The sequence below is a fragment of the Centruroides sculpturatus genome, unplaced genomic scaffold, assembly GCF_000671375.1.
Source record: "Centruroides sculpturatus isolate CEXI.00-Female unplaced genomic scaffold, Cexi_2.0 scaffold731, whole genome shotgun sequence".
NCBI classification, from domain to species: Eukaryota; Metazoa; Arthropoda; class Arachnida; order Scorpiones; family Buthidae; genus Centruroides; species Centruroides sculpturatus.
In genome coordinates this window covers 169,310-188,280 of record NW_019385203.1, presented here as the reverse complement: position 1 = coordinate 188,280, position 18,971 = coordinate 169,310, and the positions used below count along the sequence as shown (strand labels likewise).

General features: G+C 31.1%; 1 protein-coding gene across 1 annotated transcript in view; it reads right to left on the bottom strand.

Annotated features, from left to right (window-relative positions):
• Positions 1 to 18,971, bottom strand: part of LOC111636083 (autophagy-related protein 16-1-like) — a 116,143-nt gene extending 97,172 nt beyond the window's left edge. The window contains exons 1-3 of the mRNA XM_023381253.1: positions 18,825 to 18,971; positions 3,335 to 3,437; positions 459 to 552 (exon numbers count right to left, since the gene is read on the bottom strand). Coding sequence (XP_023237021.1) covers positions 459 to 552; positions 3,335 to 3,437; positions 18,825 to 18,936 — 309 coding nt within the window. The 5' untranslated portion in view covers positions 18,937 to 18,971. The remainder of the gene's footprint in view (positions 1 to 458; positions 553 to 3,334; positions 3,438 to 18,824) is intronic.

Below are 18,971 nucleotides of genomic sequence, written 5' to 3'. Positions count from 1 at the left end.
GTACATAAACAGTGTCGTAATTCGCCAAGTGCAAATCAGCAAATTCGTAAAATTTTTGTTTATTTTGAACAATCCGGATAATCGAAAATCCGGATAATGGAGGTCCGGATAATGGAGGTTCTACTGTATTACCCACTAAATCCAACACAATAATAATAATAATAATAATGAACGTCCTAAATACCATAATTACATATTATTGCTCGTCAATAACCATGTAGAGATAAATGAACAAAGTAACATATCAATATTAGAAAAAAAATGAATACAACAAAACTGAAAAGTAATGGTAAGCAGATATAAAAAAACTTTTTAGCTCATTTATTTTTGTTTATAGAAAATTAAATAAAAGCACCTCTATTATTATTAATAAAAAAAATTATAAGAAACAACATAAATTCACATTTGATATGACAATAAAAAGCTTAAATATAATTGAAAAAATTTATGAATCTTACATTTGCTTTCGTACGATGAAGTTCAGTAATTTCAGATTTCAATTGGAATACTGTTCTATCTAATACACTAACTTTTTCACTTGTTCTACCAGAACTATTAAAAATAAAAAAATATATATATATTGATTTTTAATTCAACATAATTTTATAAATTAAACTTAAAAAATTAACTTAGATTCATACTTTAAAAAGTTGTACTAAATAACTTAAATAGTATTAAATACTTCAAAACAGATTCAAATAAAAAAGAGAACAATTTTAGCACAAGATTTTCAAATGTTTTGATCCATTTATTGTTTTATATATGAAAACAGAATCAAACAAATTGTAATACAGTAGAGCATCAATTATCCGACTCAATTGGGGACTGGGGTTGTCGTATAACTGAAAAAACAAATAACCGAAAAATATGAATACATTATTAGTATAGTACTGTACATTAGTATATCCCATGTAATTAGTATATCACTATTAACCTACTTCGCATTAAATTTTCATTGATGTTAAGCCTAACAAAAATTTTTCTTAGTAATAATCGTCACTATTGTATTGTTAAAAATTAGAAAATTAAGCCTCGTTTAAATACTGGCTCCCTTTCATGGTCAAGCCAGTGTTGCCAGCTAAAGCACGTAAAAATAGTAAAAATATTAAAGTAGCCAAAACATAGCCAAATACTGTAGTGCCACATCACTAGTGGACATTTGAATTTGCCGACTAGAACGTGGTCGGTTAACCGATGTGACAGTTGATAAGGGGTTGGATAATCGATGCTCTACTGTAATTGAATAGATTATTTTAAGCTGTAAAGTGTAGATTTATAAATATACAATAGAATCTGCTTATTGTAATCATAAATATTGTTGAGTTGTTTAATATTATCAGAATTAGCACTCAAAATATACAAGTTAAAATACATTTACAGTTGATCCCCCTATAACACGGGTTCAAATAATGCGGATTCGTATATTGAGGCAAAAAAATTGCAACCGTATTTGTATAAAGACACTAAAAGAGACTCGTAAAATGCAGTAAAACGTCATTGCCTACTCATGTCGCAACAGGATTGGTCAAATCTGGACCAATAGTGGACGAGCAGCCAAACTACTTACATGCTATGGAGAGTTTAGGCGGGTAAGTTGAGTTTACTATCGTCTGTACAATATTAACTTAATTTATTTTAACTTTATTATAATTATATATATACTTTTCGCAGTCCAGTGCCACGCTACAGAGAGTTTAGGCGAGTAAGTTGAGTTTACTATCGTCTGTACAGTATGTAAATTAGTTACCATAAATTTAATACAGCACTAATTTTGTACATTTCTTGTGAAAAAAACATTTCTTATTCAACGGCCATAAAAATTATTTCTATTAATGATGTCTCCAAAGTTCAGTGAATTTTTCGTAAAAAAAATAATTTATCAGGAAGCACGCAAGCACCATTCCGTTTTCCAAATGTTTTATGTTGGAAAACGGAACCCAACATAGAACAGTTCATTAATTTAATGAACGATAACCCTTATGGCCTGAGAATCAAATTGGACCAGAAAAGCAACACCGCCGCGCATTTTTTGGACTTGGACATTCGAACTGAGAATAATGTAATCACATACAAGGTCTATTACAAAAAGTCCTATGTACCGCTCTTCATTCCAGCTAACTCGAAGGACTCTTACTCATACAAGATTGCGACTTTTTGGGCATTAACTAAGAGGGCTTTCACGCATCACTCTAGCTATGAAGGCACCATGGCTGAGCTAAGGCAAGTTCAGGAAATGGCCACACAGCATGGATATAATAAGAACTTAATATATAACATGGCTCGTGCTTACACACAGGCAAACACACGGGACAATACCAATTCCCTTGGGGAGTCTTTGGATAATAAATGTGCAAGAAAAATCGTAACGTACAACCACCATCTGGATAAAATATACAGGGAAATCTCATCCATCACCAGGACTAAGATAGCGTACAGTAGGCCTAGATCCGTTTACAACTTGCTTCGCAACGGAAAAGATGCAATTGACTTGAAACACGCACCGGGGGTGTATACCGTCCCCATGTGGGATGACAGATTTAACAACCGTTTGGTTTATGTGGGATCAACCAAACGCTCCCTTCACAAACGGCTTCGGGAGCATAAATACAATATTGACAATAAAAAACACACCACCGCCCTATCAATAGTTGCCACGGAACCAGGAATCACGGCTGACTTACAAAGGGCCCGTATGATCAGGATCTCTCATCGTATGGATCAACTGAGGGCCATGGAGACTCTTGAAATATATAAAGCAGGTTTACGCGGCACGTGCATTAATTCCAGGGATGCAGTCGGGATATCGGGCGCGTGGAAGTTTTGTTATGAGGGAAACCACCCCCGTAACTGATTTGTTGAATTTCCTATTTTTTGTTGTGTTCACCGTTTCGCAAAGGAGTGGTTGCGCGTGCGCAACGTTCCGTGTTTATTCTTAAGTTTGTTTTTCAAAATTTTGAATCGCTTAAAGTTCGTTTTAATGTTCTGTTCCATACGCATTCGAATTCCTCATAAACATAGCCTGATGAAGACCCAGATGGGGTCGAAAATGTTCGCTGATGTATAAAGCAAGTATCACTGGAGTTACGAAGGTTTTTGTGTGAAAGTATGTTCAAATGATGTTTAAAATATTGCTTTTTCACTTGAATGAAGCTTTGTGCATTGCATGTTACAAATGATCGATCAGAAGTCACAACCAAAAATGTCATTTATTTAGGAAGCAAACTGGAGTTTAATTATCATCATCAATAACTTAGTCAAAGTCATTCAAAAATGATGATGATTTTTTTTAATACTCAGTACAACTGTATATATTTAAAAAATAATTTACTCATACCTTGTTGAACCCTCTTCAGTATCTTGTTCCAATCGAGCTTTTTGTATTTTTAAACGTATATTTTCTTTTTGTAATAAATCAATATTTTCGTATAATCGATTACCTGTATAAAATATTTTATTTTATTAATTTCATTTAATATTTTTATTATATTTTGCTTCATTTAATATCAACAGTATAAAAACTTTAAAATTATTGCCTGATTTTTAAATTTATGACTTCTTGCAAAAGAAATGAATTATTACAAAAACAACCACTTACCTTTAAATGCAGTGCAAATTTTACTTTCTCAAATGTTTTCAATCATTTTAAATGCCCTTCCTCAGGATAAAAACCGATTGCAATTTAAAAATAAAAACAAAAGCTGTCGTCTGGAACAATTTGTATTTCAAAAATTTAATGATTCAGAATCTCAACCATTTTATTGCACATGTTGGACTTATACTGATTGCATTCTAGACTTTCTTTAGAAGAGCCCACATGCATTGTATGAACATACAAGATAGAATACAAGAGCTGGAATACGTTAAAGCTATTGGACAATTCAGATTTAAACGTCAACAATGGCAAATATGATCAAGAGGTGCAAGCTAGGTAAGAAAGGTTCAAGGAAGGGACACACAGGCAGAATACACAGTGGTTAAATATATGGTATCTCTACACAACATATACAAAAAGATAGGAGAAGCTAATGGGAAGAAAATCACCTACAAAAGAAATCCCACTATACATGGACTACTGTGGAATGACAAAGAACCCATCAATCCAATGCACATTCCAGGTATATACAAAATAAAGTACAGTAGGATTGAGCAATACCTATACTACATAGGCACTACTAGTCAGTCATTAACATCAAGGAATAAAGAATACACGGACAGCATCCTTCTACTGCAATAGCAGTTTATGTAATGTCTGACCTGGAGTCTGTCTCAACAGACTGGGATCAGGCTAAAATAATCCAAAAAGTGCAAAGTAAAAACATAAGATACACAGAAGTATGGAAAATATACAAAACATCTTCAAGAGAGCAAACAGTAAATTATAAATACCATGTTGCAATATCCAGTGTGTGTAAGGCTCTAATAGATGTAAACTAAGATGTTAAAGCATGGAAGCAGAAAATATTATATATTTCATGTTATCTGCTAAAATTATGTTTTTTTTGTTGTTCTTGTTTTTATTTTTTATATACTTATATTTAAATCCAACACATACATGTTAATTTTTGATGCCTGAATATGTCATCTTTGTCAATTTATATGTTTAATCTATATAAAAGTCTGACAAGTGCAGTTAAATGGTTGGGATTCTAACTTGTTAAAATTTTTAAATGCAAATAGTTCCAGAGGACAGCTTTCGTTCTTATTTTTAAATTGCAGTTTTTATCCTGAGGAAGGGCAACTAAAATGACTGAAAACATTTGAGAAAGTAAAATTTGCACTACATTTAAAGATATGAGTGGTTGTTTTTGTAGTTTATGATGAATGCAGTTTTACTGAATAAATGAACTATTAACAAGAATTATGAATTATTCAAAATTATATCCATGTACAAAGAATTAAAACTTTAAAACTAATGAAGAAAATTAATATGAAAAAAATTTTTACAAGCAATCTCAAGCTTCTGTAGCTAATCATCAAAGGATGAAGAACACAAAAATGTCCTTTCAAATATAAAAAAAAAATTTCAATTTTATTGATGTAAAACCATTCAAAATTAATTTAATTTTAAAATGTTACAGTAGGTAAAGAGAGAGAGAGAGAACATTGTTCATCTGCTTTAATTTTTTATAATTAGATGGATTTTGAATGATTTTGAATTAATGGAAATTCAAATTTTTTTGATGTTTAATTAAAGGAATAGTTTTATTCTTTCACACATCAAAAAATTTGTTGTTTGAAGCCTGATGAGCCTCAGAAACTGATATTATTTGGGACTGCATGTAAGAATTGTTTACATAATTTTAAAGATATAAATTATGAATTATTTTAGTATATCTCATATTTATCAATCTGAAAGCTATAAATTTCATTATAACTGGCAAAAGTTTAAAAATAAACATTAATTCAATTAACTAATTCAATAAAATGCTAAAGCATTTTATTGAATTAATAATATAATATAGAAATCTAAATAATATTGTATGTAATGAATAAGTTAAAAATATTCATAGAATCTTGACGTACAATAATATAATTTAATAGGTTACATATTCAAAAAATTTTTAATAAGAACTAGAGTAAATCACGACTAGGTCTGTACACTAATAATAGTAATCAAACTTCATGTGTATGAAATTCAATGTAATAATAATAAAAAACAAAGAATTAATAAATATTTGAAAGATGAATATTTTCATCTTTTCATTTAAAGCTTTTCAGGTACAAATAAAAATAAGAAAATTGAAGCACTTTAAAATAAACAGTTGCCACAATTATTTCATTAAGTATATAATTATCCAATATAGTAACACACCAATCGAATGCCGAAAATCAATCGGGCTATTTTAATGCTAATTACTAAATAAATTACGTAATCAATTTGGCACTAGAGGTAAGCGTTAGGCGCCATCTCTTATTAATATTAATAATTATAAATAAATTAATTAATTTAAATAATTTAGAACCGCTGGGAGAAAAATTATATTAATTATTTAAATGTCATGGCATGTTCATAAAGTATATAAACACTTTGAAAGTTTAATAATTGGTTTAAAATAATGAATGGAAATAGTCATGTACTTCACTTCAGTAATCTGTTTTTGAAAATTGGACATTAACTATTTGGGAGTCTATTTCCTAGTATTTTAAATGGGAAAATTTAATGCATTATAGTGTCAACCCAAAACACCTAATTAATTTCTGAAAATGTAACTAAAACTCAATTCAATCTACCACATTAAAATATAATACAGTGATCATCAAATATAAAATACAGTGATCATTAATATTTGTGATCATCAAATACAGTTTTTAACAAGCAGCTGCTTTATATGTAGTAACATTCAAAGCAGCTGTTTGCTACAATCTGCTCTACCACAAACAATATATTTACAATATGGTACAGCATATAATACATAACAAAAAGATTTCTTTTAAAAATTACACACAAAAATTTTCAATTAAAAAAACAAGTAATAAATCACAACACATTGTTTTTGTTTCTGTAAATTGGAGAATTAACTGACTATTAGCAACATCATAAAGACATATTTATTAGTGTTGCAACAAATAGTATATTTGGCCAGGAGCGTGGCCGAATAGCCGAATATTCGGCCAAACTATTCGGCTTGATTAACGCACATACGAAAATTGGCGTGCAAACCACATTATGGCAAGGACCCTGCTCTCTATTGGCTTGTTGTCACTACGCTTCTCCAATCACGTTAATTCTTGACAGTTATAGCGGACAGACAAGAGCGTCATGGCAGTATGTGATAAATGATAATATCGAATGTGAATAACAATGAAATCTTATTCACATTCATGTGTAAATAACAGAAAAAGAACAGAAAAGGACGTGAAGTAAAAATGTGAAAATAAATATGAAATTGAGTTGATAATATAATCGAACAAGTCGAGGCAGCTTATTGGCGCGAAATTCGTGGCTGTCAATGCCAAACAATTGTTGTCATAGACTTCAAAAGCTACATTCTTGTAATGAAAGTCACTTAGCGTGCACGGGCGAAAGCCTGTGGCCGTTCAGGCTACCAAGCTGTCTCGAATCTGTGAAATCATAACTGGGACTTATACCGACGTCCTATCTGTCTCTTCTCTCCATTATCACCAGGCTACATAATTGTAAAATGGGAAATTTACGATGGAAAAGTGACGAATCGAAAGCATCGTGAGCGCATATTGTGATGTATGCATGGGCTTACGTGGACTAGAGCGATAGAGAAAAGAGAAAGGAAAGAGCAAAGACAACCGCTTAAAAAAAAAAAAAGGCAGGGTCAGACCCTCAGATGTGCAACGATTCTCGAACAAATAGGTATGTACGTGTGCTGATCTTTGTAATTATAAATTGTGAATACAAGCGACTAATATTATTTTCTTTTTATTTTGTGCATGCTATAAGTTATAAATAAATATAAACAAACAACACTAACCCAATAACATTAAATCTAAATACCAAAATGATTAATTTACTGTGTTTTTGTTATTTCTTACTCCTGTTTTTAGGTATTCGGTATTTGGCCAAATAGTGAAAAATAGGCCGAATACTGAATAGTAACCGAATATTCGTTACATCACTAATATTTATGCTTTCTTCTATAGGAAATATTCCATATATATTATATATATGAGATACTTTGATGCCTATTCCATCAAAAGCTATATTCAACATACACATCTGATTTCTTGACACTTGGAGGAAAATAAAAAAAATTGATAAAATTAAAGAAGTATAAATTTGTGTTGTTTAATTGCTACTCATTCTCTTGATATATCCTTTACTTATAAGTATAAATTTTATTGGAGAGAACTAATCACACAAGGAACACACTAATAATTGACTATTCCAACTTTATTATAACAGGAAATGCATTTCAGACCTTCTGCTCCTCCTCAGTCCTATACTACAGATCTTTGACTATTTCTTAAAATTATGTTAGTGACCACTGGATGAATCAACTTTGCATTCATAAGTAGATAAATAAAATTGAAATTAAAATAAATTTAAATAGATGATTTGTAAGATATGAATCACTAATAATCATATTTAATAAAAATTTGTGTATTTTTTTATAAAATTAAAACAAATTTCTCTGTATCATATTGCTATTAAATGTGAAATGTCATGAAAACTTCATAAAAATTATATATCAAATGTGAATTTCAGTTAAAATAATGAACACAATTTTCAATTATTATTCACTGAACTGTTAAAAAATGAATATTTAAACAAACAAAATTTGTGATATGTATTTTTGTGAAATGACTAGCATGCTGCATATAAATGAGGGAGACCAGCATGCCAAAAAACCCCAGGGTTACTGGCATGCCAGTCAAACTGTGAATAAGATATAAAATTAATCCGATCTAACAAAAGTAACAAATCTAAAACTAAGAATGTTTTCTTTAATGTTGTTAATTAAACATTAAAGAAAACATTCTTTCAAGTACAATAAAATAACAACAGTAATTTGACTAACTTAAAATCAGGAAAAGAGTTTTAGTTTACAATACAATAAAACAATTAATAACTTATTGACATTAGTAGTAGTTAGTCAGTTTGGGCTGCACTGACCATCTACTATGATCTTAAAAATAATACCTTCCTCTCAAATTTCACACAAAGCATATGTTAATTGGTGTAACTGAGATAATTTATAGCTAGTTTCTTAAACTTAATATGTTAATTTTTGTATCTTTGAATTATGAATAAAATATACATAAAAAAAGCACTTTTGGAATTACAAGAGTATTTTATGTCATCAGAAAGAAAACAAAACGAAGAACTTAAACAAATAATCACAGTTTTTGATGTGATGCTGACAGTTTCACAGTTTTAGAATAAAAATGCATTTGTTTTCATGTGACATAACTTGTTTTTTTTATGCACCCTCTAGAGAGGAATCTATAATCTCACTTAAACAGGCATGCTGGCATTCCCTTGGGATAAACTGGCATACCAGTTTTTACCTTATAAAAATATCTGATTTCATGGTCTCCCCGAGACTGGCATGTCTATCCAGGGAAATATGGTAAAAGTCTTAAAATAGTTGTGCAACTAAATTATTTTGCTTAATAGCTAATGTGTCAGTATTTTGATGTTAAAATTATTTTTTTTGTAATATTCCCCAGTTATGGGAACTGATTCCCTTTGATGTAATAAACAAATTAATAAAATAAACATCCAATTACAAAAAAAAAGTTTTTTTAGTTCTCTATTCTCTAAAAACAAGTTCTCTATCTAAAATTTAATATTTATAGAGAAAATTCCTTACCTATTCTGTTGTGACAAGTAACTTTTGTGATAAATATCAAACAAAATATTATCCATTTCTACGAAAATTTGATATACAGTTTAATAAGTAATAAAGTTATAAATTTTTCTAATTTCATCTAAATAATTCAAAATTTTTTGTAAATATCTACTTGTTTTTATTTTGCTATTTATCAAACAAGAATTATTTTTTAATTTGTTATACACATAATTATATACATAATATAAAAATTCAAACAGTATATTTTATAAAAATCCATTAATGTTTTTCTAATATTTATTTATTTGTGCTATAGCTCTATAAATAATATTTATTTATAGAGCTACTTGAAATCTATTTACAAATTAGGTCAATATTAGATTGATATTTTCACATAGAATAAAAAAATTACAAAATTTGTTTTATTTATTGTTTAAAATTTGAATTTAATACAATGTCACTTCAACAAACTTAAAAATATTTATAAAACATTATATGTCAATTTAACAGAAAAAGTAATTTATATTTCTCAATAAACAATTAACACATGAATTATCACTGACCAAAAAAAGTGATACTTATGGTAATCATAACAATAAAAAACTGTTTTATCAGTCAGTTCTGATAAAGTGGCATTTTATATTTGTTAAGTACTGAAAACAAAAATTTCTTGTTTATGCTAGGCATGACTACCTGCTGATTAGAAAGGTATCATTTCACAAATATTGGCCAGACTAAAAATGCATAGTAGCAGGGACTAGTCTATTTACTTAGTGAAGGGAATAGATTGATGAAAGTGTGAAAATGTTCCTTTGATGTAACAAACAAATTGGGTACCAAAAAAAAAGGAGCTCTTGAACTTTATAAAACTTCTAGAGCCTCAACTGAATACTGCACATTGTCCAACCAAGATACAGGAAACAATCTGTAATTAACTGCTAAATTATGAAACCTGATCTTTAATCCAATGAAACAGCACTACATAGAGCATATATTTTAACATCTTTTAATATAGTTGCTATTGTGGCACTTAAAACCATAAATAAATTAATAATCACTTATAACAAATATGCAACATGGTTTTATTGACAAATCATATATATATAGATGTATATATGACAAATTAATTTTTGTACAATTTTATAATAGTCTAAACAATTTATTCTTCATTAAATCTATAGCATATATAATTTGTTGTGCCAATTATTGGCACAACAAAACATTGCACTTGAAAATCAGTGTTACCATTTTAGTCTTTTTTTAAACCAGACTAGGCCTTTAATTTTGAATTTAGTTTATTTTTTTCAATTTGGTTTACAGTTTAAATATTTAGTTTATTCTTTTTTCTACATAGTTTTTTGAATCTTTTTCTTTCAATATACTTTTACTGTGTTAAAATAATTCTTTTCCCACATTCCATAATCTGCAATTTTACCAACCATAACAATTTTCAATTTGTACCATAATTTACAAACAGATTCCAATAATAAATTTGAGTGTACCATAATTGATAATTATAATATAATTTTACCATTTCAGATTATTTTTAATTTGGTACAAAATCCACAACAAAAATATTTTAATTGAAGTGAAGTAATCAGACTTCCTTGGTAGGAATTCAAACTGACAAATCGCTGCAAGATTATCCCCATGTTAAATCAATGGGAAAAGTTTTCATTGTAAAAATATAATCAAACAAGCAGATCTAGACAAATATGGATTCAAAATATGGCCAAGCTCTTGCCAAATTCTTTTAATACTGATCTTATTTTCTATTTTTCTGGAAAAACTGACCCTGCATACCTTAACATATTATACCTTGTACAAACATTCTTAAAAAAAAAACAATCAATAATGACAGTACATTGAGTTTTGGATTCTCATTGTAAGACTATGGGAGATATTCCAATTGAGTTCTATTAATTATTTTTGTTTTTTTTTGTTGTTGAATACAGAAGTATTTTAAACTACATTAAAAGTTGCACATGTAAAATACACCTACTGCACTAACCATTATGATGCAAGTTAAGGAAGTTTTGGTAAAGATAAGAATTGACTACTTATGAGAGTGACATGTCATTTTAATTTAGCCCCCCAATGATCCAATGTGAGTTTGCAAGCTCTCACCCTAGGGTATATACTAAATATATACCCTAGATTTTTCATACAATATAACCTCATCTCTATAATTACAAAGTATCCTACATAAGGTGGGCTGGTTTTGAGATGTTTGTATATAGCAAGGATGGCCAACACATAGACCATGGTCGACCGCAAAGGTTTTCAAAGTAGCCCGCGAAGCTAAAGTTGAACAATTTGCTTTCACTTAAATTAATGTTTAAAAATCTTCGCAGCAGACAATTCCCAAATCTTTGTAGATGGTACTTTACTGGAAGAAGTAACCGAATTCAAATATCTTGGAGTCATTATAACAAGAAATGGTAGATGTGACAAGGAAATCCGAACATGAATCCAAATGGCAAAATCAACCTTCTCTAATTTCCAGAGAACACTTACAAATAAGCTACGTATGGTCTGTCTTGCTGTACGGGTGCGAGAGGTGGACCCTGAATAAGGGCATGGAGAAAAGACTGGCAGCATTCGAAATATGGTGCTACCGCCGCATGCTACGGATCAGCTGGACAGAACAAGTGACCAATGCATGCATGCTGGAACGGATTGAAGTGGGAGAGTGACAGCTGCTACCTATCGTAGCAGGATGCAAACCAAGGTACTGTGGCCATGCCATCCGGGCCACCAACTCACTGCTTCCCATCATACTGCAGGGCAGGATCCAAGGAACCCATTCTCAGGGAAGACAGCGGAGGACCTACCTACAAGATATAGTGGAATGGACTCAAATTAATAACAATCAACTAATTCACGCTGCGAGAGATCAGGAGGGATGGTGATTGACTGTTAGCAACCTCCGGCTTGGAGAAGCTACATAGAAGAAGAAGAAAAGCATATTTGCCTAAATTGTGGCCCACCATAATGTTACACATAATCAAAGTGGCTCACAAAACAATTCGGGTTAGCCAGGCCTGTTTTAAAATCAAATGAACAGTCCTTTTTGAGACTCCTGATTCCACTGAAATGTTTAATTCCTTCACACAGTTTTCTCTTTTTTCTTCATCCATAAATCTATGCAGGTTTGGTTCCTGGGTGTAGTTAATTCACTTGTTACATTTTATGAAAAATTACATTCTGGTTTCATGATCATTTTAATTATAATTTTGAAAATATGATTAACTACAAATCAAATTCTATAATGTTTGAAAACTTACACTGCATCAATTTTTAGCATCTAGTATATTTTGTTACAAAGTTATAAAGTGTTTTTATATATATATATATATTATTGCCATATATATATATATATGGCAATAAAAAGAAATTCTTAAAATTTTACAATTAAAATTTTGAAAATATTTTTAGTAATAATTATCTATTTCCAGATAACAAATGTTAAGAATCATAGTACAGAATATTCTATAAATAATTCTTATTGTTTTGCTGCTGGAGATCATCATATTCTGAGAATATTTACAGATAATTTATTTTAAGAAATTTTTAAAATTAATTTCTGTAAAGTGGACTAAAATTGTAAATTTACTTTTATTTTACAAAAAGTAAATTACAAAGTTTGTTATAAAAGACTTCTGGGGACAACCAAAAGTCAGTCTGTTATAATATTCTAAATCTATTATCTTTGAGGTACTTCAAAATGCACTGAAAAGTGCTTCTCATCAAGGCACATTAATGTTTCAGTTGTAACAGAATTACTGAAGAATACACTAAAATAATAGTTGGTGTTCTGGCCTTGTCCACCACAGGTCTGAGTTCTCTCCCTGGTTTGTGCGTTTGAATGTTTACACTAAAATAACTTGAAAGAAAACTTGTTTATTATATAACAAACCTTATTTAATTACAGTAGTTACATTTTCAAATAATCAATCATTTTTGTTTGATCTGAAATGTGTTTCTGTACAATAAATAATTCTAGTTCCAATACTTTTTTTGTTCTTCAATGCTGTCAGAAATTTTTAAACAAATAATGATAAAGAGTGTAAAGTGCACTTTTGATACATAAAAATGTAACAGACTGCCTCTTTTCTATCTTTAGAAGTACTGACACCAGAACATACTGAAGAGATAGTGTATATTATTAGATGTTATCATTTTATGATGCCTTCTCCTGTTGGAGTACTGAAACTTCTTACAATATTATCAAATGTAATGTAGTCATTGAAGCTAAAACCCTTTGAGCAAAAATTAAAAAAGGCAGGTTGTCTTCATCCGATTGAGTATAAAATTTTGTTTGTTTTGTGAGCTGAGGTCAAAAAGCCAGATTGTTTGAAACAGTTTGCAATTGTTTCTTGTTACATATCTTTTTGCACTTCTCAAAGTATCAGCGTAGATTGAATGGAAAGAACTACCATAATTTGTACTTTTGTCAGTAATGTCTATATAACTTACTACCTGACATATGTTGCAAACAAAATATCAAATTTGATGGTAAAAAATATGAAAATTATTGCATCTGGATTTTCATTACAATAAAAAGCACTTTACGTTTACCTTCGTTGAACCATCTTTTCACCCAAGCTCTCAGTTGTCATTCATGCTTTCATATTAAATGCACACTTCAAAGTTTCAGCTTTTTGAAGCAATGAGGATGTACAAATTTTCCAATCATTACCAATGTAACTTTTCACTTCTATTCATATTTGCACCATCCATTACCATTAATTTTTCCTTGCTTTTCTTATCTCCACAACAGATCCCTTAAAATACATTTTGTCTGGGAGTAAACAACAGAATAGTTTACTTTCATCAGCATTAAAACATTTTTGCTTCATATGGCTCCAACAAATATGATAAAGTTGAGAAATTGTTCACAACATTTCTATCAACTGATGCTGCCTCTGCACACATATTTGGAAATTATCTGACAATATGTTTAAAATAGCCATGGCATCTTTTGCTACATTTAGAGGAATTGTGGTTAATCATCCATATAAATTCTTTAGCTCTTTCCTAAAAGAAAAGTTCATTTATGCAAGCTTGTTAGCTAAACCACTTCAAAAAAGCTTCCTAAACATTATCATAAGTACATGTGCAAAGTCATTTCCAATCTGTTCTTGCTTCTTCATAAGCTTTTCAACTTTTTCTGTTATGCTAAACTGTGCTTACAGTTTGTTTAAGTAAATGGATTCCTCACAAACTCTGACTGCTTTTTTCAAACTAAATTTCTTTAATAATGTAAAATTTCATACACATGCCAATAGCAATTCATTTCTTTTTTGCAGTTATCTTTCTCAGTATCACCCTCTTTTCTCATAAATACCAGAGTTCATTATATAGGATATATAAGTTGATTTTTCATTGGAAAAATATAGTCTGTTATAACCAAATATCTGCTGTAACTAAGTCTGAGATATCTAAGTCAATATTTTATTGTGGTAATTGTGATAAAAATTATTAAAATTAAAGACTTTGTTAGAAATTAACTAATGTAGAAATCAGCAGAATTAATATAGAGATGTATTGAATGTTATTTGATATATGTAACTGCCCGCTGCAACAGGATTCTCCCTTTTTGCTAATAAAGATTGACTGATATCCAAGTTAATTTACATACAAAGACCAAAGTTCATAGCCTGGACAGCCAGAAAACTAGTCCGTAATAGCAACGTGTGCAGGGATGTAACAGAAATTTCTGAGCGAGGGTCACTCACATCGCCAATAGCTTGCATAGACATAGTATGGGAAAGTACATAATGTAAAAAAACACAATAACCCCAAGATCACTAGCAACATATTATTGTACAAGGAGCTGCCATATCAATAATGCAGCTCCTTGCATGTCATACACAGTAACATGTATGACAATGTGCGAAGTGCGAATACGTTCGAAAAGTATTGCCCTCTGTCATCAGATCGGTAGGATCTGCTCACTGCGTCTAAGGATGGCTTTTAAAATGAGTGATAAAAAATGTGGAGACAAGACAATCGTAAAATCACTTTCTCCTACGTCAGGATTCCCGACATCAGTTAATTGATTTATCATGGATTAAAATGCATAAACTATTATAGATGATAAATGTGACATCTGAGTGACAACATCTGTATAGATCATAACAGGGTCTACTACTCTATATGAGTGGAGACTAATTAACTAGACCAATATAAAAACAACAACAATATTTAATAGAAGTCAAATGAAACAATTACAATGAAAATACAACATACTGAGAGATCAAATATATGCTAATCTAATCCGCGTATGTGAGGGAGTTTACATAAACCTATCATTTATACTACCTTCACAGAGGAGGCTTATTCTTCTGTTGACGTACGATCTTTATATGGGAGGTGATCGAGATGAGAATGTGAATCTTGAGCATAACTTCTATGTGCACATTATAAAGTATTGCCAACTTCTTATGTGGCTGTCCTTTCTAGGCTATCTCTTCATCACTGCTGCACAAGTTATATGTGGCACATTCTATCTTCAGTGAACTGTGTGAAAAAGACAGGAAATCTACCCCTTTTTACAGGGACAGCTGAGTAACTGACTCATCGTCATAGGACATTGAGTTAAACTGTAAAGTACTATATTATTTTTCCGACTTTCCAACGATTATCGACACTACTGTGTGCCGGAAATAGCCGTTCCCTAACGGGTACTTTACGCGGATTCGCGTTAGTGTGCCAGGCCTGGACTTTAAGCGTGCACCGAATTAAATAATGACAAAGTTTGTCAATAACAAAATCAAATATTTAATTAAACTTCTATATACAGTATTTAGTAAAAATCAAACAATAATTTATTCAATGAAATTCAACAAGAATCAATCCGACAACTCAAATCAATCTATTTCTAACTTAATTCTATTCCCCTTTGGAATTCGACAAAATCAAAGAATTAACTTATAAACAATAATTCTTATAAATTAAAGATCCTAATCGTCACCTCAATATACTAGGAACCTATTTCCTCAAACTCTCAAGACTTTCTATAATCGTCGATCCACAAATCGAATAACTTCAAAATCCTATCGGACACCTCTCTCTCGTTCACTGCTATAAGCTCGTTGCTATCAGGAATTCACCTCGTTCGTTTTCACTTGAGTTAGAGGCTTTATAGTGTGAGGTGACGTCACAATTCTGAATGAGCTCACTCTCCTCATTTACATACTTATCTGTAACATTAAATTTTTCTTGTTTATCTGGCAGATTATTTTCCGACAATACTTCGCTAACCTTTTACATTATTCTTTTTAACAATTATCGGGATGCTTTATTATTTTAAGGTTTAGCGATTCCTAACTGGGTTGTGGGGTCTTCCCCCCCCTTTTTTTCGGTGCGGACTTACTTTTTCCGCTTGGGAAGCGCAAGTGTGCGCGAGTTTTTCTACGGCGCTTTTCTTTCGTCGGTGAGTTGGTTTTTCTTCTATTTTTAAGTTACTAAGGTGAATGGTGAGGAAACCTTCGTCTTAAATAAACATAAGCCCCAAACAAAATATAATGAAAGCAAAATAAAAGTAAAATAAAAATAAAGCTCAGACTTGGTTCCTTACAAAACTTTAGTCAGTCTAGAAAGGAAGTTTGTTTCCTCTCTTTTCAACATCCTTTTTGTTAAAATTTTTATCAAAGAAATAAAATATTTTGTTATAATATTTTATAGTAATTAATCTAATTAACCCGCAGATCTCACAACAAGGGTCAATAAAAACAAACAAACAGCAGAACAAAAACAAATGTTAAATTTTTCTTCTTCTTTACCTCATGGCTTATCAAATAGTCTATCATTTGAGTCCGATGTGCCCATTTTCTGTTTCATCTGCTTTGACTCTTTTACATATTTACTTTTAAACTTGTTCGAGGGGAGCAGCGGGGAGTGGCTGAGAGTTAGGGATGGAAAAGCATTAGTATGGAACATGCCATCCCTTGCCACTCCATGTGGCTATGTGTGTTTGTATGTGCATGCGTGTTAAAAACTAATCGGGAATAGGATGGTTACGAGTTCTTGACTCCCCTATTGCTTAGTTGACTCGAGACCTTGAGGTCCGGTCCCACTTGTCTAAAGGATAGTAAAAAGGGTTTAGGGGGAAGGATCGTTAAATCCTTTCTCCCTTCAGGATCTGACACAAATCTATCAATTTCTTAGCGAATAGATACGTGTTAGATTGAGGACAAATTATCATGAGTGATCTCATGGAGGATTCCGGGTTCAGTATGGAGGTGATAATGCCGGAAGAAACGCACACCAATCCAAGTTCATTAACACTATACCCGTTTATTGTTGAACATTTTTACATAGATGATTAATTAAGGAATCGAGGGTACAGATCCCTCTCGGGACTTTCAATCCGTATAATTCATAGATTTCGGGTTTGATAACGGACAAAATATATATTAGTCGCGACCCTAACCACGAGATGGAAATATTCGAGAGAGAGCTTATATATCATTGTGAGTAGAATAAATACCTCTAGTTATAAACATTGATGTCTAGGTTGATGTCTAGTTGATCCAAATTCTCATTCTTCCCAGGTTTGAAATACAGTTCAAAGTCATAATCAAGTCAGAATTGTAAAGTCTATCGAAGATAGTGGCGACAAGAGGCAGGTAATCCACACACACAGTATAGAAAAATAACTTTCCCCCTGTGTCGTCATCGCACTTGCCTTTTATATGGGGGCTCTCTTCTTGAGATTTCCCAATGTACGTAACAGGTGATGATCTTCTTTGACCAATGGTGGGCGACGTGACAAAATTATGACACAACAGTTAACTCATCTTCTACAAGGAAGTATTTTCATGGAAACGGAGTTTTATGAGTGATTTTTATGAGAAAATTTGTTGGTTGTTTTTCTCTTTTTGAGTTAATCCTAACCTTTTAAAAAAATCGTTTTGGTTTTGAAACAAAACGGTAGACGAAAATGAATAAAAATATTCGAATCTCAGCATTCTTAAATCCAGGCCCTCACACATGCTATCCACCTATCCAAGTCATGTGTGTTATAACAAAGTTTGACTGTACATGCTCAATCAAACAAAAAAAAAAAAAACTAGTTAAAATCTAAAAAGCAAACATTTTGACTCCTGATTTTAAAATACCCACTAGTTATTGTTTTGCTACTAGTAAAAATGTAATTGTTTAATTTGACAGATAAAAAGTATGAATTTATGATAATACTCCAGACTAATTTGTACTCACTACTGGTTCCTCCATAAATGTTATATTTTTATTTTCAGGCTTGCCATGCAGAAGATATATTTTTGTCTACAAACCTTGAGATCTTTATACATTAAAAATGCCAGATTAGATCGACAGTCATTTTACTTTACCTTGACTGACACTCAGCCTTATTTTATTGTGAAAAGGATCGTCTTCAACTGTATTAAAACTTCTGTCGAGTATTCTCGTAAGAAACAATCTCATTTATCGATAAAAATTTTATTAATTAATATATGTTTCGTTTTTAAATATTACCAAAGTTACAATCGAGAAGGATTATTTAAAAATAAATAGAAAATATAAACTTACAAAGTGCGAACAAGTCTTCAAACAGTCCATTCTCCCTCTGATGTCTTTTCTGAAATTCATTTAAAATTTGACGTCTCCACTCACATACGAAAGCTCCATCTCCGTCCGCCATCACTCACCAGCACGTGCCAAATAAGTCAAGTAACT